Genomic DNA, 23,268 nt, shown 5'->3' with positions numbered 1-23,268 from the left:
CTGATCAGCAAGCCCTAGGCTCTGTGGTTTAACCCACAGCGCCACCTGGGTCCTTCTTCTTCGTAGGAGCTGTGTAATTACAGTATTACAGAAACTTGGCTACATTCAGCAGTACTGGATGCGGCAGTAGATCTGATAAATCGAGTAATTTATCGCTCTGATAGAAACTGTGATTCTGGTAAAGCTAGGGGCGGAGGAGTCTGTATTTACATAGGCAATGGTTGGTGCGTTAACTGCAAAGTAGCTGACGCGTATTGCTCCCCAGATGTAGAATTGATGACAGTTACATGTCGGCCATTTCATCTGCCTAGAGAATTAACTGTCCTAATTATTATAGCTGTTTATATTCCACCTGATGCTAATGTCAGCGCGGCACTTTCTAAGCTATATGATATCATCTCTAGGCAGCAGCAAATCAACCCAGAGGGTGGGTGCCCTTGTTGTGGCAGGGGACTTCAATCAAGCCTGCCTGAAGACAGTATTTCCTAGGTTTGAACAGTTTGTGAAATTTCCCACTAGAGGGCAGAATATTCTATTATTATTTTTAAATATATTTTTATTGGTTTTATAACAAATACAGAAAAAAATATGAGAAAATATAAGTACAAAAAACAAAAGAAAAACAAAAAACAGAAGAAAAAAGAAAAAACATTTCTTTAACATTTGTCAAATATATTTCTTACTCTGTTGACTTCCTCCTTCCACCTTCCACGTTTCTATTTATAACTAATATAGCACTCTCTACTTCTTAAACCATTTCTTCTTCTAAGATGCTTATTATAAATATTTTCTTGATCCATTTTAACCACACATTCCCAATATTTCAAAGTATCATTTGGATCTAGAAATCTTAATAATTTTTAATAATCTTTCTTTGGCAATTCTTTCCTTGTGATTCTGAGTAAAAAGGCTTCTGGATTCTTAGGAAACGTGTTTTTAAACACTTTCTTCAACTCATTATAAATCTTATCCCAGAAGCTCTTTACTCGGGGACAAGTCCACCACATATGGTAAAAGGTCCCTTCCGATTCTTTACATTTCCAACATTCATTATTCTTTTGATGATATATCTTCGCCAGTTTCACTGGCGTAAGATACCATCTATACATCAGATGTATAGGGCATACATAGAGGGCAGAATATTCTAGATCGCGCGTATTCCAATTTGAAACAAGCATTCAGGGCAATCCCCTTCCCCCACTTAGGCTCATCTGACCATTCTTCAGTTTTTCGACTGTATATAATAATAATAATAATAATAATAATAATAATAATAATAATAATAATAATAATAATTTATTTATACACCGTCCATCTGGCCAGGTTCCCCCAGCCACTCTGTGCGGCTTCCAACAAAATATTAAAATACAGAAATCCATCAAACATTAAAAGCTTCCCTAAACAGGGCTGCCTTGAGATGCCTTCTAAAGGTCTGGTAACTGTTGTTCTTTTTGACCTCTAGTGGGAGGGCATTCCACAGGGTGGGTGCCACTACCGAGAAGGCCCTCTGCCTGGTTCCCTGTAACTTGGCTTCTCGTAGCGAGGGAACCGCCAGAAGGCCCTCGGCGCTGGACCTCAGTGTCCGGGCAGAATGATGGGGGAGGAGACGCTCCTTCAGGTATACTGGACCGAGGCCGTTTAGGGCTTTAAAGGTCAGCACCAACACTTTGAATTGTGCTCGGAAACGTACTGGGAGCCAATGTAGGTCTTTCAGGACCGGTGTATGTCCGAAGTACATCCCTCTCAGGAGAAGAATTCAGCCAGTTATAAAAACAGTTAGAATTTGGCCAGAGGGTGCTCTTAGTCAGCTCCAGGATTGTTTTGAGAGCACTGATTGGAGTGTGTTTGAAGATCAAAATCTGCATAGATACACAGACGCTACACTTCCCTATATTAAAGCGTGCGCCGATAATGTAACATCGAAGAGATGCATTAGAGTCTATGGGAACTGTAAACCCTGGATGACTACTGAGGTAAGAACACTCCTGAAAACCCGGGATTCAGCCTTTAAGGCAGGGAATATAGACATATACAGAGAGGCGAGAGCAAATCTCAAAAAAGGCATTAAGGCAGCAAAACAACAATATAAGCTTAAGGTGGAAAATTATTTAGCCGATAACAACATGAAACAAGTGTGGCAAGGACTGCAGCACCTAACCAACTACAAGGGCAATATGAGGAATATGTTTAAGCCTGATGATTCGTTGGCAGAGGAGCTGAACATCTTCTTTGCTCGCTACGAGGTTAAAAGATTGAACACTTTAGCCCCTGCCTGCCAGCCTTCACACTCTCAGCCACTCATTCTATATGATCATCAAGTGAAAGCTGCATTGAAGGCAGCAGGGGCGTCTTAAGCTTATATAGCGCCTTGGAGCAAGGACCCCTGCTGCGCCCCCACCCCCCACATTTCACTCTGGGCAGGCAGCAGATGGCTGCTCGGCAGAACGGAGGCTCCGGGTGGCCCCACAGCAACCCCGGCAGCGCGTGGAGGAGCAGCGCGTGGAGGAGCGGCCACGGACGGCACCCAGGAGGAGCCCGCACCATGCTTCCCTTCCTTGGCGCTGCTGCTGCTGCTGCACTCAGAAAAAGGCATGGGCTCCTGGCTGTCATGTGCAAGGGCTGGCTTGACATTGCTCATGGCAGAAAACACGACACCGATACTAGAAACTAGCAGCAGTACAGTCTACTGCTGTGTGTTGCGACATATTAGTGTGTCGGCTTCAGTGTGCACAAACGCTCCCTCTGCTCTTCCCAGGGCTGGAAAGGGATTGAACCTCTGGTTTGCTAGTAAAACTGAATTACTGTGTCGTGAAATGCCTAAAAAAGTGTGTCAAACCAACATGAAAAGTTTGGAAAGCCCTGGTCTACAGCAATGCAGCAAGCTAGGGAAGTCAAATGGCAGTACGACTTATTCTCGTAAGCTGATATATATAATTGATCCTACTTGTCTAATTTTCTCTCTATTTGGGTCATGAATCTCCTGATCCAAAGGGTTGCCTCTAAGTTAAGTCCTATTCAGACTAGCAGCCGTATCTGTAATCTTTTGTTCTTACAGTTTGATTCTAAGAGACCATTTGCAGTAATGAGGTCCTGTTTCAGCTATATGAAGTGGTTCAACGTCTCAGCCACAATCGCTGCTGTCTCAAGCATCTATACGATAGGCTGCAATGTAGGCCTGGTCTCTGTTGTATGTCACTTTGCATGCCTTAGGTTCTGCATCCCCAAAGGACCCTGTTTTACTACAAAATAGGATTTTGAATCCCAGCCTTTGTGGAGAGGTGTACCCCAGCTTCAGCATCAAGATTTTCCATGGGCTCTTTGCTGTTGAACTGGTTGGCCTTGTGGCAGCTGCTAATAAATAGAACTCTGAAGCTAAGCTACTATCTTTGAGTGACATCACTAAAACCACAAACTAATGTATCCCTTTATACCAGGGGAGGTCCCCAGTAGGTAGATCCCCCTACCTTGCCTGTAGGTGGCCTCATATTGTGCCTTACTGAGAGGCATGCAACTAACAAGTTACCTACATGCAGTGCAAATACTACCGTAGATGCCTAAAATTGACCAGCGCTTATTGATTCTAATACAAAATCTATACTCTTCCAATACCTGTCAGGTCAAACTCAACACCAAAGGTCACCTTTCATCAGACATCCCAAACTCGAAAGGGGTAAAACAAGGGTGTATTCTTGCCCCCTTTCTATTTAATTTATTTTTATCAGACTTGCCAGATCACCTCCAAAAAATAGAATCACATGCCCCTAAACTTAATCAGAAACCAGTTCCTCTCTTATTATACGCAGACGATGCTGTCCTACTATCATTAACGAGCTTGGGTCTGAAACGTCTTATATCTTCTCTGATCCTTTACTGAGAATGTAACAAACTCTCTATAAATTATGAGAAGACAAAAAATTTGGTCTTCTCGAATGGTTGGAAATTAGAGAAATGGAAAATAAGAGGGCAAGAAATCCAACAAGTGAAAATCTATAGGTATCTGGGAATCTTATTCCAGAGCAATTTAGGGTGGGCAAATCATCGCACAAATGCCATAAAACAGGCAAAGTGCACCTCATCAGCAGTTGCCCGTTTTTATTATTATCAGAAAGGTAATCAATTTATTCCTGCGGCCAATCAGATATTTCAAGCAAAAGTGCAATCCCAGATATTCTATGGAATCCCGCTATGGGTCCAAGCATATAACAGTGATTTAAAAAAGATTCACTCCAGCTTTCTGAGACGTATTCTTGGACTCCCAACTGTGATCAAATATGAAACAATGTGTGCAGAAATAGGCATACACACAATGGAATATTGGGCCTGGACCACCTCAATAAAATACTGGTTACGCTGCCATTTTCGCTGCCCCCCATCAAGTCTGCTCGCTGATTTGCTCAAAGACTCCTATAAATCAAGATGGTATCAGTACCTTGAAAAAAAGATTGAATCTTTAGGCATCGAGCTGGAGCCCCTGTACAATTCTAACGAGCAATACATTTTCCATAATATCCTAACTAGACTAAAGGATGTCGAGAGACAAAATATTATGGTAGCTGTAAACAAAATTTGCTCCCCCATATTCTATGATTTAAGTATCTTAGATAGCAAAGCCAATTACGTCACTAAATTAATAATCCCAGCCCAACGTAGGGCTTTTATGCTGGCCCGTTTGAATGTTTTTCCCTCGGCATTTGTCAGGGGAAGATACCAACACATTCCTAGAAACAAGAGATTCTGCAGATGTTCTATGAATGTCCCGGACACTGTAGAGCATATTCTCTTTCATTGCCCATTGTACAGTACGCTCCGTCAACGCGTGCTCTCCCCTCTTTTGGGTGGTCTGGAACCCCAGCAAGGTGAAAGTGTGGGATTCTGCCTATCTGACGCTGACCAAAGGGTAACGGCGGGGGTAGCCGAGTTTTTGGTAGCAGTCCTCCAAGGAGCAGGTTAACAAGGAAAACCACTGATTCTACATGTATATATATATATGTATGTATGTATGTATGTATGTATGTATGTATGTATGTATGTAGCCAACTGCTGCCTTTTTATATATATTTCAAGGCTTTTATATGTTATTTTCTCTTTTATGGTTTTATTTGCATAATGCCTAATAAAGGTTTGATAAGTGAAGTGAAGCCTAAAATTCCAATGCCAGTTGTATAGCTGCACCCACCTTGTACAAGCAATTCCCAAACCTGAAAGGAAAACTTATTTTGTGTGCATATCTCCTTTGCAGCACCAGGGGTATGACACTAATTGGGTTAGGGGGATCCCATTTAAACTGGCCTTAAGCAGCGAACCACGCTAAGGTTAAGTAGCTCTGAGTCTGGTCAGTACCTGGATGGGAAAAACCATTTCGGGATCCCATTTTTATTGCATTTAGCTCCCTGGAGGAAAGGCAGGACAGAAATGTAATAAATAAATGCTGCAGTTTGTTTTCATTTTATTTATTCATTTTTGGTAAAGAGGATTCCAAAGCATTTCTATAAACAGTCTTGCTTTATAAAAGTCAACACTGAAGAATATTCTTCCCTGGGCACTATGTCAACTCCAAAACTGCAAAATGTTGTCATAACAAAGCTTTTATTACAAGTAAACAGTGCATTGCTGGAAATTATCCTTTACTACGTTGTAAGCCATCTCACACTTAAACTATTGTTTCTTTTCACTGTTCATCAAAGAGGCACTTATACTGAGGTCTTAGTTATCTGTTGATTAAAATATTGCTTAAAGGCTAGATGATGATTGATCAAGAAGGGGTGACAGAAGTTCTATAGGTACATAGTCCATGACTTATACTAAGGGTCAAACTATTCCTACTTTTGTAGAAAACTAGCCACTGCTCAACTTCCTTTTAATCTTTCAAGTTGATGGCACTTCCCAATCTGACACGCAAAGCAGCGAGGGGCAGTTGAAAGGGAACAACAGAAGGCAGCCGGAGAGATGCTGTCTACCTGTTCCATTTATTCTGCAGCCCTAACTACTTTAGATTCCGTCTGGCCCAAGATGTGGTTTCCCAGTCAAGGGGGTGAGGGAAAGGATAAGCACCTCTGTTCCCAACTAGTTACTTCCTTGCATATGGCTCCCTACTTTGAGTGCCACAGTCCCTCCATTGCATGATGTTTCTCTCTTTCACAAATAACCAGTGCAATGGAGGGTAGGTGGGTTCTAACTTTGATTGGGATCAGGGAGTGGCATGCTGGCTATTGAAAGAAAAATAGCCATGGGTGGAATTTTGGCTATCAAGAGGCAAATACTTGGCTAGTTAATGCTTTTAGCCTAAAAAGTTTAAACGGAAGAGGTACAGCAAATAGTTTGTTCTCGAAGTGTGTGTTATTTTTGGTGTTCATACAGGTAGCAGAAACTTAAGGAATAAAGGACTAGAAATTCCTGAAATAAAATTGAATCGAAAGGTGTGAATGGCTTTTTTGGAACTTCTAAATGCTACAAATCATTAGAATTTTTTTAATTTTCAAAGTTATACATAAAAATATTTGGATGGTTGCAACCTTTATTAAGGCATCTTAAACTTGCTAATTTTCTACTACAATTTGGGGTTATTTAAGAATGCATTACTTTCACTGTAGCATTCGGAAGGGTTCTCCTTACCATGAAAAACCTAGCCGACCCTTAGTGTGCCCATATTCAAATTCATTTAACCATTTCATTTCTTGAGCTGTGTCACCTATAAACGGCAGCTTAGTAGGCTGCTTCTCACATGGCTGTTCGTTTTCTCCAAAAACTGGTCTGTTTATACCTCGGTCACCTTCATGGAGTGCTTTGTAAAGAGGGTAAAGATTCCGAGTAGTCTTGGATTGCTCATCAATGACTTTCTTTGCATACTTCTGGAATTCCTGCTCCTTGAATAATAAAATGCGTTCTTTTTGTCTGACATAGTCTGCCTCCACTTGTTTCTCATGATCTTCTTTTAACCTTTTTTCAACCTGCAATGGAAGGGAGGAGGGAAATCTTAAGTATATCCAACAATAATTTTATAATATACTAGCTGACCCGGCCACGCGTTGCTGTGGTTCTTTCCTGTGACACCCCCCCCCCACCCTGTCACGATCCATGACGTATCCTGCCCCTCCTCCCTCCACCCCGGCTCATCCCTGTGTTTCGGTAGGATAGGTTCTGGATTCTATTTCCCAGCATGCACTTTTGTCTGAACCCTCTGTTGTTCCTGGGGAGTGTTGGCCCCTACCCCCGGTATCTTCCTACATTGGCCCCCATCATTGGAGAAGGAGTTGTCAGTTTCTGGGTTCTATTTCCCAGTATTTACTTTTGTCTGAGCCCTCTGTTGTCCCCTCCCCCCTGTATCTCCATACATTGGCCCCTGCGAACGAATCGTGAACATTTCTATATATTTAGATTAAGGATAGGGGATGATGATGTGCCCTGGGACCCAGATAACTACTTAAAGAATCCCAACCCGTGTGTGTGTGTGTGTGTGTGTGTGTGTGTGTGTGTGTGTCAAATAGCGATGCCCCATAGCCCCGTAGCAACAGACAGGCCCAGACAGAAGGAGGGGGGTCATATGGGCCACTTGGGGCGGGCCTCCGAATCTAAAGGGGGCCTCGGTCAGCATATTCACAATCAGTAAAATGATAAAAGTAACAAAAGGGTTAAAAACAGGGCCACATTATCTACCTGGCCCGGGCCCTGTAAGGGCCTGGCAATAAAAGGTGCGTTCTGAAGTACCCGAGTTTTTCAGTTCCATAAAAAACCCAGGAAGTTGCAAGGGGAAGGTAGGGGATTGTAAATGGGGTGGTTATCTACCCCCCCACCCTATGTCAGCCCATGACCTATTTGGGCTCCTCCTCCCACCCAGGGCTCCATTTGGGATAGTATTTAATGGGCTGTAGACCTGAGGCCTAGTATGTAAAATGGAGCCAAGGCCTCCTGTTTTACAGGATCTCGTGGCAGAGGCGGGGTTTGTGGGTGTGGTGTGTTGTTGTGCCTAATCCCTGTGACTGGCCCCATGTGTCCCAATCCATGATCTATTCAGTTTGTCCCCCCCCCCTCCATGACCGGCGTATCTCAGGACGTTTTTAAGGGTGGTATTTATTTTTGTCTTGTGGATTTGGGGGGGGGGGGTTTAGTGGTGCTAAATTGTAAAGTAAAAACCCCTTGCCGTGCCCCCAAGTGTGTTGATGTGGGTTATCTACCCCCCCACCCTACGTCAGCCCATGACCTATTTGGGCTCCTCCTCCCCCCACCTCCCACCCAGGGCTCCATTTGGGATAGTATTTAATGGGCTGTAGACCTGAGGCCTAGTATGTAAAATGGAGCAAAGGCCTCCTGTTTTATAGGATCTCGTGGCAGAGGCGGGGTTTGTGGGTGTGGTGTGTTGTTGTGGCTTATCCCTGTGACTGGCCCCATGTGTCCCGATCCATGATCTATTCAGTTTGTCCCCCCCCCCCCATGACCGGTGTGGTAGTGTTGCTAAATGGTAAAGTAAAAACCCCTTGCCGTGCAGGGGCCTACATAAATCAAAGGCTGTGCTGTGTCCTGTGCCCCCCCCCCCAGGCAGGCCCCGACCTCCACTTGGCAATGTTGGTTTTTTGGTGGGTTTTTTTGGGGGGGGTTAGTGGTGCTAAATGGTAAAGTAAAAACCCCTTGCCATGCCCCCAAGTGCGTTGTTGTGGGTTCCCCCCCCCCGGGCCTGTCAGGGGCCCACATTAAACAAAGGCGTAGTGGTTGGTCTGGTAATGGCCGCCTTGGTGTTCCAGTTGCTTGGTTGATGATGATGTCATTTGGTTTGTGGGTGTGAGTTAGATTTCACAGGAAGGGAGGGGGTGGAGGAGGGTATTACGCCACTTGAGCGTGCTGTTTGAGTTGGTGGAAAAGCATTTCTGTACCTGCGCAGGTGTGTGATTTGAGGGATTTTTGCCCCCAACAACGCTCTAGGAGTGGCCTGGATCGTTGTGTCAAAATTTCAGGACGATCGGTCAAGCGGTTACGGAGAAAAGTGTCAAACACAGTTTCACGATTTTTACATTTTTATATATATAGATTAAAACTGAAACTATAAAGTTATAGATGTCCTGATTCCCTCAATAATAATAATAATAATAATAATAATAAGCACACGACTAAAGCACTAGATGGTATTGTGTGGGTGCAATCCTTGTTCTATGAAGTCAATAAACATTGTGAGTGGGACACAAGTACAACATTAACTACTGAATCTAAAATTCAGCATGCTGAGAATCCCAGTTTAATCAAGTGATTAAACTAAGCTTTAAGTATCTGTAATGGCATTTGTCTATTTTCTTCCCTCCTTGCACTCACGCGGTCTCTTTCATTCATTGCCACTGTTGTTTGCCACTTGGGAACAGGGAACCTGTCAATTTTTGTCTATTTAAATACAGTGGTACGCTTCGGGTTACAGACTCTGCTAACCTAGAAATAGTATCTCGGGTTAAGAACTTTGCTTCAGAATGAGAACAGAAATCGCACGGCGGCAGCAGGAGGCCCCATTAGCTAAAGTGGTACCTCAAGTTAAGAACAGTTTCAGGTTAAGAACGGACCTCCAGAACGAATTAAATTCTTAACCCGAGGTACCACTGTATTTAAAATATCACCTACACTTTCAAAACATGGAAGATCCCCCTCATCTGATTTTGGGACATTCCCCCCTTCCTCTGGCAATGCCCCAGAAACCTACACTGTGCAGGACCCCTATAACCCTCTGGAGAGGAATGGCATGCAGAGGAGGGAGAGAGAGACAAGAGACGGAAAAAGGAAGGAAGGAGGGAAGGAAGGAAGGAAGGAAGGAAGGAAGGAAGGAAGGAAGGAAGGAAGGAAGGAAGGAAGGAAGAATACTTCTGTGAGTTTTCTGCTCATGATATTCAGGATCCAAGCCTCTGTTTACTACACTACAGTGATGATGTTCCCGGTTTTGATTTCTGACAGGACGCAAGGTTTCTTTCTCTAAGACAGGTAGGTAGCCGTGTTGGTCTGAGTCAAAGCAAAATAAAAAAAATTCCTTCAGTAGCACCTTAAAGACCAACTAAGTTTTTATTTTGGTATGAGCTTTCGTGTGCATGCACACTTCTTCAGAAGCATGCACTTCTTCTTCAGATACTTCTTCTTCAGTATCTGAAGAAGTGTGCATGCACACGAAAGCTCATACCAAAATAAAAATTTAGTTGGTCTTTAAGGTGCTACTGAAGGAATTTTTTCCTCTAAGGCGTTTGTCATCTGGAGACAGAGGAAGCCTGTCTCTGGGACCATCCATTTGCAGGTCCAGAGGGCAGTTTTCTCACTCAAGATTGCCCTCTCAAGCACTGGACAGAAATGTACAAGTCATATTCCATTTTCCCCCTTTTTAAAGAAGAATACTTTGCAAACTTAATGCCCATACTTACTATCTGCATGACATGGGTTTCTTGCAATTTTAAGTTTGCACAATGATTTCTATGTTTCTTGTCTTTCTCCAGTTCTTGGTAAATCCGATCTGCTTCTATTTGTCCACGAAGTATTTCTTGAGCCTCTAGTCTGTCCTGTTTTGCTTTCTCTTCTTTCCTTTTAATCTATAACAACACAAGCCAGTTCTTATCCTGTGGTAGTGAAGCCTAACATCTGATGACTCTCTAACCTGCTAGTAACATTAAGAGTTACATATATGCAATTTTGATATTCTGGGCATCCAACTTTTAAATACTTTTATGTGTAAGCCAGTCCCACTATTTTAACGGAACTTGCCTTCATGAAAGCTGCTCAGAAACACAGCGCCATTGTAAAAGAAGTCTATTTTTTTAGACTAAAGGTTGCATCCAACGCTGTCCACTTACAAACTGAACTTCTGCTCTCTCAATGCAACTTCACCTTTCTCTCCCTCCCTTGTGGCCTCCCACATACCCTCAAAATCTGCTCTACATGGCTGGGGGATCCTCTGAAGCCTATTATGGGGTGCATGGGGGAAGAGGTAAAAGTGAAATCCAGTTGTGCAAGCAGAATTCTGCTGACCCAATGCTGGATTCCATTCCAACTAATAAATAAGAAACGGTAAAACAGAAAAGCGTGTTTCATTTTATTTTTCTTACCACATTCATTCTGTGCTCTTTGATGGATTTCAGTTCAGCATTGTTCTTTTCTTCTTTTTCTTTGCGTTCTCTCTCCAGCTGCGCGTCCGTCTCTGCAATGTCCCTAGCGATACGCTCATCTTCATCATCAGCCTCCTTTTTCATATAAGCCAGGAGGCGGCTAGTAATGTTGTCTCTGTGCGCCTCCATTAACCTGCAATGGTTCAGCCATAAGAGCCAGAGTTTCATCAACTGCGTGCTGTGAGGGGAGGCCTGGAGCATGCCTTGATTAAACTACCAAATTGGATAAAACCACACTCCTCTATGCCAATCAGAGGAAGGACTGGTGCTCTGTATCTCTACCCATACATGACATCTGGTGCCAGACAGGTGGAGAGCTGGCTGCCAAGGAGAAATCAGGAGCCTTAAAATGCTCCCAGGTGTTCCTCGGTGAGGGAGGCTTGCTGTCAGCAATCTTCAGCTGCTTGGTGGTGACAGGAAGCCTAACGCCCTGTGATCCTCAGGGGAAGGGCAGAATGGAAAGTTAATACAAGCAACAGCTGATTTACACGCGTCCAATTGGCGCACGACTGTGCACACACACATCGCAGCAAACCGGATGTGGCCGGAAAAGGAGGAGGGCTTATGTGCACTCTGCCATTGTGTGTGATGACCCAGAATGTAAATCGGGAGTTGCCTGTAAATACATACATACATACATACATACATACATACATACATACATACTGTATGTACTACAGTGTTTCCTACCTGTTGATGCCTACCCAAAGTCGGCTTGTGGTCAACATCAATCAGCTGACTAGTGCTTACAGTCAGCCCACTGGGGCCAGATGTACTATGGAGTTGGTGCTTGCCTGAAGTGGGCTTCGCAAGCTAGCTGGAATCTGCACTTGCAGCAAGCCCCAAACACAGTTTGCTGTAAGTGCAAGTATCTCTTTGACGGGCCGGCTTGAATTGAAGCTAGTAACAGAAGAATATTTCTCTGCGGTTGCACTTCAAGCGGCACCTGCAAAGGAATTCTAGTTTGCTTGGAGTCACTTGTGACGTCGGGTGATTGACACCTGTCAGAATGGCCCACAGTACATCACCGAGGTAACTATCTGGCCCACTGGCTGCATGCTATTTCCCATACGTGCCTTAGAGTTTCTCTGTATAATATTAATCTCTTACAGTATATTGATTCCTAGGCAGGTCTGCGGGCACATTTGTTTGTTTGATTGATTGATTTGTATCCTGCCCTTACACCCAGGGCAGCAGGCATGGCAGTCTAAAAAAGTTTTAAAACGTTGTCTCAAATCAGTGATCTCAAGGTTGGGAGATTGCTTGGCAAGGTTGGGAGATTGCTTGTATGCTGCCTTGGGTTCTGTGATGACAGAAAGGCAGGATGCAAATGTTATCAGTCAAATAAGATAAAATAAAATAAGATAAGATAAAATAAGATAATAAAATAAAAAAGTTCGCAGCAGAGTAAAACTGAATTGAGAGTCCTTGGTCCCACAGGGCAGGATTCAACAAACATGTCCTGTTAGCAGAGGCCAACCAAGCACCTCTATTAGTGCAACAGGATTCCCCACCCCCACCCACCCCCGGTTCCCCTGAAATTGGCTTTGTTGGGACCAAGAAGAACCCCCAGAAGAATATGATGGGGAAGAGGGGGGATTGTTCATCAAGCAAGCGGAAACGCTGGCACTGACGCAAGAATTGTCGCAGTGTTACTTTCCTTTCATAGTATCTCTGTGTGCGAGATGGGGTCTCTACCATAATAACTCATAATGCAAGAAAACTGTGCCTTGTTTTATTTGGGTAATGTGTTTCCATTTCCCGCTCACATTCTGCCTACCTGTGCATTTCATCTTCTTTTGCTTTTGTCAGCTTAGCCATAGCTCGCTTTGCTTTATAATGTGCTCGGACTTTATCATCCTCTTCCTCTTCTTTTTGCTTCTCGATAGCCTTGAGAGTCACCTGGTCAGCAACATGTGCCTTTAAACAACAACAACAACAACCAAAAACCTCAGAATGTGTGTTTTGTTTACCGCATCCCTAACAACCACCTATCCAAACAAAATTGTGCATGGAGGCAGCCTCTCTCCTGACCTTTGAACTAAAGGCTCCCCTACAAAGTAATATCTGAAAAGCAATGACATAAGCTCTTGGCCTAAGCACCAGAAACCAACTTCCCCTCCGTTTTGTCATAAGCAAGCCTGTGAGTAATTTGGTCATTTGTCCAAGTTAAGCACCAACTCAAAGTCCCTATGGAATGGAAACTGAAATGCGTTTTTTCAGATCCCAAGTTCCATACATTTGGCTACTAGCTCCCATTTAATACCTGATGCTCCTTTCTACGCCTGAGTTTGTCTTCACGCTCCTCCTGCTCTTTCTGCAGCACTTCCTGTTGATTTAGCCGGACCTGCTCCTGAATCTCTGCCCTTTCCCTTTTGTCTTCCAGCCTCCTTAGTGCTGCTAGACGTTCATGCTCTTTTATCCTAAAACATAGAAAAGATTTGTCAGTGAGCCATGTCTAAAGTTCCTCTACAATTGGCAGAAGTTCTGGATGCTCAAGAAGACTGGTACAGATGGATCGCGGTTATTCGCAGGACTTCTTTTTTCTCTATCTCTAAAGGTGTACCCCCACTTTTCAATCAAATTATCTCCAATACAATTTTTAAAACATTAAAACAGTTCAGAAAATGAAAATTCCTACAGGTGCCCTTGCTCCTCTGGCTGATAAGCAGAGGCTAGGGTAGCCTTCCTCTCAATTATTATTATATTTTTATTGAATTAATATACCGCCCTATACCCGGGGATCTCAGGGCAGTTCACAGAATAAAATCAAGATATAAAGCCACAAGAAACCTAATAAAAATAAAAACAACAACCCAATAGCCCCCCTCCCCACCACCACCACAACAACAAAATTTAAAAGGGCATAGGATGCAAATTGGATCAACCAAAGGCCTGGTTAAAAAGGAATGTTTTTGCCTGGCGCCTAAAGGTATATAATGAAGGTGCTGGGTGAACTTCCCTGGAGAGAGCATTCCACAGACGGGGAGCCACTGCAGAGAAGGCCTGTTCTCATGTTGCCACCCTCCGGACCTCTCGAGGAGGCACACGGAGAGCCTCGGAAGATGATCTCAGGGTCCGGTAGGTTCATATGGAAAGAGGCGGTCCTTGAGGTATTGCGGTCCTTAGCCATTTAATTCTGAACTCTCAGATCAGCTTGCAGTTGGAGCTGAGTGTTCTTTCATTCAAGGAGGGGGGGGGAGGAACCAGGCAGAGGGCCTTCTCCGTGGTGGCGCCCACCCTGTGGAACGCCCTCCTATCAGATGTCAAGGAAATAAACAACTATCTGACTTTTAGAAGATAGCTGAGGTCAGCCCTGTTTAGGGAGGTTTTTAATATTTGATGTTTTATTCTGTTTTTAATCTGTTGGGAGCCTCCCAGAGTGACTGGGGAAACCCAGCTGGATGGGCGGGGTATAAATAATAAATTATCATCATCATCATCATCATCTGGCCAATGGTTGAGGCCAGGCTGGCCTTCAACTCGCCACTTGTATTCTTCCTAAGAGAGAGGAGATGCAGCATCCCTGCGAAGGTCCTTATTCTGTTGACTAGCGGCAGAGGCCTCTCCCTCACTTCCGGAGTCCCAGGGCAAATAGTACTTGGAGTACAACTTCCTTCCAGCAGTGAGAGGGAGTAAGGAGTTACAGCTGCTAATTCAGAACATAGTCCAATATGGTTTGTTTTGGTTTCTTAAATCACCATCTCTCTTTCATATTTATCTGCCCAGGCACTAATGCAGCAGGAGTTGTCAAAATCAAGCACCGCAGACCATTGGTCCATCTAACTTAGGACTGTCTACACCAGGGTTTCCCAAACTTGGGTCTCCAGCTGTTTTGGGGGGACTACAACTCCCATCATCCCTAGCTAGCAAGACCAGTGGTCAGGGATGATGGGAATTATAGTCCAAAAACTGCTGGGGACCCACGTTTGGGGAACCCTGGTCTACGTGGAGTGGTGGCAGCAGCTCTCTCCAGGATTTTAGGCACGGTTGTCTCTGGAGATGCCAGGGATTGAACCTGGGAGCTTCCGCACGCAAAAACATACGCTACGGCCCTTCCCCAAACACTATTGGAAGAATAACAGTGAACACGTGGGGTTTCCTGCCCCATCCCCCATCAAATGTTAAAACAGATCAGTTTCTATGTTGTTGCTTTATGGGGCAAATGTGCTTACGCCAGAAATGACACATTTATTTTATTCTGTGGGCTTGAAAAAAGAGCTCTGCTAATTCTATTTACTGTTCCAGATGATCCTTGCTGAGTTGCACTCTCTTCCTATGGTTCTCTCTGATCTTTTCCTCCTCTTTTCGTATGGCTTTTAGGCGTTCACGTTCTACTTCTTCATCTTTGCAGCGGTACAGGTTTTCTTTTACCTTTTTAAATTCAATCTGAGCATCTCTTTCTTTTATGCATTCGGTAAGCAAGAGGGCTCTCTGCAAAATAAAATTGCAACGTTTGATAGGGATTCTTTTTATTGCTTTATTTAAACAACAAACAATATTTTAAAACAAGAAACGATGCACCAGTGATGTATTATACAAATGACGTTTCCCCTTAACAACAGTGGCTGATAATTTCTAATGGGTTAAGAGTGAGAACTCTGAAAGTTAAGTTACATGATACTTAATAACATGTGTTGGTTTACTGTATATTGTCTTGTGCTTTGTTATTCCAATATATTATAAACAAATTCAATCTATATGTGTAAAAATGTAAACTGAGCATGTGTGTTCGTATCCAATGTTCAACGAAACCACTTGACCGATTGCATTCAAATTTGGACACAAAGTCAAATGTGACTACGAGAGCAAGCCCATACCGTTTGCGTAGACAGATGTCACACCTGGGCCAGGTAAAACCCTAAAAACCACATGTTCCAGAACTCACAATTCAGACAAAAGTGAATGCTGGGAGCATAGGAGAGGTTGCAAAACAGCGCCCTCTAGCGACGGCTACACTGGTACTGCACGTAGGAAAGCTTCCCTCTACACAGCATCTCAGCTCAGCTTTGCAGACTGGGCCGAGTGGAGCTGGGGGCTCGCATGGGTGGGGGATGGGGGGAGGAGGGGTGGGATAGGTCATGGGTCAGGACAGGGTGGGGCCAATCACAGGGATGAGCCGGGGGTGGGGGGTGGGGGGAGGAGGGGCTGGGATGGGTCATGGGTCGGGACAGGGGGGGGGAGTCACAGGGATGCGCCTGTGTAAACAGAACACACGTAAAACAGGGGGTCTCTGAAGGTGAGGGGAGTCTGAAGGGGGAATCTGAGGCTCCATTTAACAGACTGAGCCACAGCAATGCGTGGCAGGACCAGCTAGTTACTCTATAAAATGATCATGAGGTTGTCTTCCTTTTCTAACTCTGACCATGTTTCTCGATTTTATCATATTTACAACCTCCCATATTTTGATTACCTAGTTCTCTGCTGATAGGAGTTTTTTCTTCTTTTCACTTAGGAGCTAATAGTTATACAAGCAACAGTGAATAAATTTATGACCATTTCTCCATTGTCTGTTAAAATGCGATCTTTCACATACCCAAACAATATTGGGTATGTGGGTTCATTAGAAATGTATACCCTGCTATAACATCAATTTCTTTTACATATTTCAATCCAAAGAATCTTCGTTTTGGGACAAGTCCAAAAAATATAATACATATCTGCACTTGTTGCTTTACATAGCCAGCATATATTGCTTGTTGTCCTAGATATATGGTTCAATCTTACTAGTGGAAAGTATCATTGAGATATAGGTTTAAATGTTATATAATTAGAGAAGTTTGCCAACTCATAAGGTTAGGGGGGGATGGGACCCATGAGCCTAAGTCACTTGGTTCATGCCACAAAGATATAGGGATTGGAGCCAACAGGGGAAAGCAGGTTGCTCTGATCTCTGGGTAGAGGCAAAGAGCTGGGTGCTGGCTCTGCTTGCTTCATCAAACAAGTTGATGGAGGAAAGCAAGTTTCTTTCAACTGGGGAAGGTCAAATAAACAGGATGCTATCTCAGAGTCCCCGTACCAGTGTTTCTTCAATAGCCTCGGAACCCACTCCTGTCTGGGGCCTATACACATTAAGATGAGGTGGGGGGTGGCAGCGATTCTTGGACAGTTTGGGATGTGACTGGCCCGCTTTGCAAAGAAAGGCATAAGCTGGTTCTCATGGCCTCACACAGAGCTATTACCCTCTTCCAATGTTAATGATCTGTGTCAATGAAACCAGTTTTTCAAATTTGTTAAGAGGGCTACCTGATAGCAGGTTTTTTATTGATGGGAATGCTACCCCCCCCATTGCTTACTGTCTAATTAGACAATGTTTCCCCAGCTCCTCTCGGCTTCTTCTGATCCCAAGCAAAGCTTATTAACAGCCATTTTGATTGTGCCTATTTCCCTCATTTAATACAGCTCCTATGTTGGAACATATCCCCCACATTAAAGTGAAATAATAATAATAAATGTTACATGGAAGTCTTTCACTCTCTCATTCTGGTAGTACTGATAGAGTTTGGATTCTTCCACTGCCTCTTTTCGCTTCTGTGCTTCATACTTTGCTTCTTCCAGGTCAATTTTTCTTTTTTCTTCCTCATCCCTCTCCTGACGTTCTTTCTTGGCTACCAGTTTTGCCTGTGCCATACCCTGCAATGCAATATTTCATTCATTCATTCAATATTGTTGCAATCTGTCTGTCTCGAGCAAAAATGAAGTCCATCTCTGGGGATGAAGTCAAACTGATGTGTTAGCAGCACCAAAGTGACCTCCTTGGGGCACAAGCCTGGGCAGTGTGTATAGAGGTCTTGTGCTGCCCAGACAACAAGATCCCGCCCCCCTTTCAGCCTAGCTGATCTGGTCCAAAGAAAAAGAATCATACAAGGCGCCAACCATCTTAGGGACACCACTCCAGCTTTGTGCAGGGTTTACTTCTTAGCCTTTTCTTCTCCTGAAGATATCCCATAAGGCAGTAGAGGTTTAGGATCAGTTTTTTCCTTCTCCTAGATGGGCTACCTTCCCAGGTTAACAAGCCTCATCTGTCCTCATGTCCCTCTATAGCACATATAGAAACTGCCTTCTTGACAACTGGACCCACTATTAGTCTCATCCATTCAATCTGCCAGAGCCTGTCTTTGCACACCCTAACTCACCCAGGGGTTGAGACCCATCGGCTACCCACACCTGGTTTATCCAGCCAGTTGAAGCCGCTGCTGCCACAGGTGAGCTGAGGGCAGAGTGGGGACCAAAGGTGGATAAACAATCCCAGAAGGAGTATGAGGCATACCCCAGCAGAGGTACTACCCCTCCCCATAACCCTATGCACCCAACTTCCTTGCATGATGCATTGTAATGAAGTACTCAACTAAGACATTTAGTCTAGAGTAGTAAACAGGCATTTGTTCATTTATAAACTACTAACTACTAACATTTCTTTTACATATAACCCACTGCTCTGGCACACACATGCTGCACATTATGACACCAAGCAAGGCACCCAATGTTGCTGATACAATCTCCGGGGAAATGCTTATATTTTCCCAGTCCTTGAATCACAGCATTTATAAAAAGAGTTTGTAATCATTTATGTAAACACTGCCAACAGTACCCAACAGTGCCAACTGTGTTAAGAAAAGCTGAAATTTCTACAAAAATATTCCTCCGCCCTGCAAGCAAGGCATGGGCTGCTCTTCCACTTGTAGCTCTATGGGCCCGTGTGTTCCAAAAGAAACCTGAAGTCCTGCCACTCACCACCTGTTCCAGGCCTGATGGGTTCTATGAAGGACTGCTGCCACCGCTGTTTAAATTGCTGTTATTTTTTACCTATGTCATTTTAAACTGTATTAATGCTGTATTCTTATCTTAAGATTTCGATTTATGTGGAAATTGTTTTCCATTTGGTTGTGTATTTTTTGATGTGGTTTATATATTGTTTGTGACTTTTGTAATTGTGTAAATCTTGTCATGTTGTAAGCCGCCTTGGGCATTGTTTTTAACTGTGGAAAGGCAGCATACAAATTTAAAATGATGATGATGATGATGGGGATCAGAATGTTGTTGTTTAAACTAGCATCAATGACACTAATACTCAGCAGAATGAGCAGCAGAGAGCAAGGATCTGCCATCACCAGCCACTGCTGTTTTCGCCGGCTGGGCTGACTTCTCCCCTCCCCTTCACAGAGGCTTGTCCTGTGAGGAGCAGGACTATCTGATCTGAGGATGACGGTACTGGGCGTCTATGAGCCATGAGCCTACCTGCTATGATGCCACAAAGTGTTGGCAGATTTCATTTAGGCCCCAGGAGATGACCCAGTAAGGTCAACAACTTCTGGCTGCATTGCAGTCACTTCCAGGTAGGTTGGGTTGCCAGGCTATTTCCCAGGAGCCACCAACAAACCAACAAACAAACGATGATCAGCCTATATCCATCCAATCTGTTAATTTAAAAAAACTTGTACCTTTAAGTTCATGGCGCCTGAGTATGTGTCTTTTCTTTGATCCCCACCATATCCCATTTTCCTATTTTGTCATTTTTTTTTAGTCTGCAAACCTGAGGGCAGGGGCTGTGTTATTTTTATCCATTTGTAAGCTCCTCTGGGAGCTTTCTGGTTGAGGAGTGGGGCCTATACATGTAAAAAGTGCTCAACTGTCTGCATAGTAAATCAGTGTTATTTTTTATCTATTGCAATATGAGTTGACCTGAAAAATTCATGGTTGAGGTGAGTTCTGAACCCAGGACTTCCCAGCTCACACTATAAAATTATCATTATTATCATCATTATTATTTATTAAATCATCTGAAGATCACGGGGAGATTTACAACATAAAAATACAAAATGAGAACACAAGATACCTACGGTAAATAAAAAACAAAATCAAACCAACACCCCCACCACCCCCTGCAACTAACATATTTAAAAGGCCATAGAATGTTTAATCAGTCAAAGGCATGGTTATAAAGAACATTTTTGGCTGGCACCTAAAGATAAATAATGAAGGTGCCAGGCAAGCCATCCTGGGGAGAGCATTCCACAAAGGGGAACCACTGCAGAAAAGGAACATTCTTGTGTTGCCACCCTCCAGACCTCTCAAGGAGAAGACATATGAAGAAGGACCCCAGAAGATGATTTCAGAGTCCAGGTAGGTTCATATGGAGAGAGGTTCCCCTTGAGGCATTGTGGTCCTGAACCATTTAAGGCTTTACAGCAAATTGAATTGGGCCAGGAAACTGATTGTCAGCCAGTACAGTAGGGGCCAGGATTGTTGTTATATGCTCAATCCATCTTCCCCCGGTGAGCAACCTGGCTGCCGAATTCTGCACCAGCTGAAATTTCCGAACCGTCTTCAGAGGCAGCCCCATGTAAATCATGTTGCAGTAATCTATTGCTGATAAACACACATATTCTGATTTTACTGAAACTCTTTTGACTGACCAACCCAGTAGTAAGAAAAAGGATAGAAATACAACCAGGACTGTCATAAACATTCCACAGGCATTGAAATGTATGTGTGTCACTTACTGCAATAGTGTTATGCCAGTTTTTCACAAGTGCTTGAGACTTTAAGTGCAGATCTTTTCGCTCCTTCCTTTCAGCACGAATCCGGGCTGCTTCTCTTGCTGGGGCAGTGAGGCTATCGTGAATCCTCTCCCATTCTTTTTTTGGGAGTATAGTTATTTGGCGAAGATCTACTCCCACCGGAAGAAATATTCCCTCCACAACATCATCTTCATTTGCTAGATATGAAAAAAAGTTTTCTGTCAAATGCCGCTTACAACTCTTTCACCTTCTGGGCTAAACGATCATGCTTTTATACCAGGTTGAGATAGCAACCCTGGGCACGCTGTATGATGGAGACATCTTCACACTGCAACCCTAAAAACATGTTCCTTCTCTGGTTTCAGCAAGAATGCTCCCATGTAAACGTTCATAGGATTAAAACCTTATAGGTCTGCTGAGATGCTTGAGAACACTTCAGAGGTCAGGGGGACTTATTCCCAGCAGAGGCGTCTTTCTCATAGGGCTTAGTGGTGCGTTGCGCCAGGGCGCCAGCCTCTCAGGGGTGCCCCAGCAAGTGGAGAAACTGTGCGGCTTTGCCGGCAGCCTCCCCTTTCCCTGCATGCCCACTAGCTGTGCCCCACCAACCATAAGGCTGACGGGCATGCAGCTTCACTCCCAAGCCTCCTCAGGAGAGCGATCCTCGTAGAGGCTTGGGATGGAAGCTGCGCCCTGCCAACCATATGGCTGACAGGCACGCAGCTTCCCTCCCAAGCCTCTACGGGGATTGCTCTTCTCCCAAGGCTTGGGAGGGGTGCAACTTCACTTCCAAACCTCTGCGAGGATTAATCTCCTCCCGAGGAGGCTTGGGAGGGGCGCAACTTCACTCCCAAGCCTCTGTGGGCTGCATGGGGGAGTTTCCCACCCCCCATGGCTGGCAGTGCGCAGCTACAGCCACCCCAACATGATCCAAGGTAATTTGGGGACGCTGGGCGGATTTTTGCACCCTGACGCCACATCTGCTGAAGACGGCCCTGATTCCCAAATAAATGACTACGGACAGGATTTGTCAAAATATTGGGGCCATTGGGTACATTTTGTATTTTGGGAGGGTGCCATGGGCACCACCCTCTCTGGCAGCTTTTATTTGCCCTTCTCCAGCTCAATCATTCCTGCTACTTTCCCACCAGGGGGTTCGAAGAGAGCTACCCTCTCCTCCTCATGACGGGGTTTGTGGGTGCTCAGAGGCTTCACAGCCACCAAGGAAGTAGGTCCCCAATGGTGTCACTATGCCTACAGCTGTCACACCAGTGACCCCAGCAATATAAGATTCAGCCTTAGTGATTCCTCATAGTGGAATAACCACAACATCGATGACATTTCCCAGGGGCCATTGGCTATGTGAAGGAAATTAAGACCTGAAAACAGAAGTGGCAAAAGGTCCCTATCTAGTATTCTGTTATGAGGCGCTAGAAAACTGTTTAGGAAATAAGGTACAGTATTTAAGATTTTCCCAGACACCCCACCTTAAGCCTATCTCAGTTAAGGCCACATCAATGAAAATGCTGATAGCAGGGAAGCAGGGCAAAAATGAAATGTTTAGAATATAAGCCACAGTTCCTCTGAGGATAGGGAAGACCCCATCTGGAGTAAGTTGTTGTTGTTTAGTCGTTTAGTCGTGTCCGACTCTTCGTGACCCCATGGACCAGAGCACGCCAGGCACTCCTGTCTTCCACTGCCTCCCGCAGTTTGGTCAAACTCATGTTTGTGGCTTCGAGAACACTGTCCAACCATCTCATCCTCTGTCGTCCCCTTCTCCTTGTGCCCTCCATCTTTCCTAACATCAGGTAGCAGCACCCAAATGACATGTAAGTGTCATTTTCCTGCTAACTACAGCTTTTAAATTCAAACAGCAAAGCTGAAATCTCCATCTTCAGGGGCAGCCTCATTCATTCATTCGATTTGTATCCCACCCCTTCGCCTGAAGATCTCGGAGCAGTTCACAGCATAAAAATCCAAGATAAAAAAAACCCAACACAAAATACATCATAAAATAAAAATTCCTTCAATTAAAAATTGTTTTCAACACTGCACTCTAAAAAAGCTCCATGCATACCGTGTTGCAGCCATCTCTTGCTGACAAACCCACCGATTCTGATTTCACTGAATCTCTTTTGACTGACCAACAACCCAGCATCTGAAGAAGTGCGCATGCACACGAAAGCTCATACCAAAATAAAAACTTAGTTGGTCTTTAAGGTGCTACTGAAGGAATTTTTTAATTTTGTTTCAACAACCCAGCAGTAAGATAAAGGATAGAAAGACAACAGAGGAAAAATCGCCCCCCCCACCGCCCCGCATTTTGCCAAGGCGAAGGCGTCGACCCTCATGAGGAGGAGGCTCAACTGGCAGCGGGTCCAGGCGCATCAACCGGGACCGCCCGGCCGCCCTTCTCCTCGGACACCCAAGCAGCGCCTCCTTCCCCTCACACACACGCACGCATGGCTTGGCGCTCCTGCCCTCGGCGCTTCCTGACGAGCTCGGCCTGGCGGGCGGCGGCGGCGGCGGCGGAGCCCTTCATGGCGGGAGGCGACCGGCCGCGTCCGCCGCCGACGCGCGACGACGCGACTCGGGGCCTTAGCTCGCGTGCGGTGGTTGCCAGGCAACGGCGGGAG

The 23,268-nt window shown here is 44.6% G+C and overlaps 1 protein-coding gene across 1 annotated transcript; it reads right to left on the bottom strand.

Moving 5' to 3' along the window:
- Nucleotides 1-5,414: 5,414 nt before the first annotated feature.
- On the bottom strand, nucleotides 5,415-23,239 carry CFAP210 (cilia and flagella associated protein 210). Its single transcript, XM_035113100.2, has 9 exons — nucleotides 23,093-23,239; nucleotides 20,618-20,832; nucleotides 17,574-17,747; nucleotides 15,355-15,548; nucleotides 13,381-13,537; nucleotides 12,895-13,034; nucleotides 11,055-11,247; nucleotides 10,377-10,541; nucleotides 5,415-6,947 (listed from the first exon to the last, which is right to left on the bottom strand). Exons 1-9 carry the CDS (start codon nucleotides 23,172-23,174, stop codon nucleotides 6,609-6,611), a joined length of 1,659 nt encoding a protein of 552 aa, XP_034968991.2. The 5' UTR covers nucleotides 23,175-23,239; the 3' UTR covers nucleotides 5,415-6,608.
- Nucleotides 23,240-23,268: the final 29 nt, after the last annotated feature.

Source organism: Zootoca vivipara, chromosome 1 (assembly GCF_963506605.1).
Source record: "Zootoca vivipara chromosome 1, rZooViv1.1, whole genome shotgun sequence".
Lineage (NCBI taxonomy): Eukaryota > Metazoa > Chordata > Lepidosauria > Squamata > Lacertidae > Zootoca > Zootoca vivipara.
The sequence above is the reverse complement of the archived record's forward strand: the minus strand, read 5'-3'. Positions and strand labels throughout refer to the sequence as shown.

Coding starts and splice junctions, on each gene's coding strand:
- CFAP210 (XM_035113100.2), bottom strand. CDS start 23,174: ATGAAGGGCTCCGCCGCCGCCGCCGCCGCCCGCCAGGCCGAGCTCGTC. Junction 13,538..15,354: donor AGCAAGGATCATCTGGAACA/GTAAATAGAATT, acceptor TCTATGTTTTAG/GATAAAAGAGCATGAACGTC. Junction 6,948..10,376: donor AAACCCATGTCATGCAGATA/GTAAGTATGGGC, acceptor CTTCCATTGCAG/GTTGAAAAAAGGTTAAAAGA.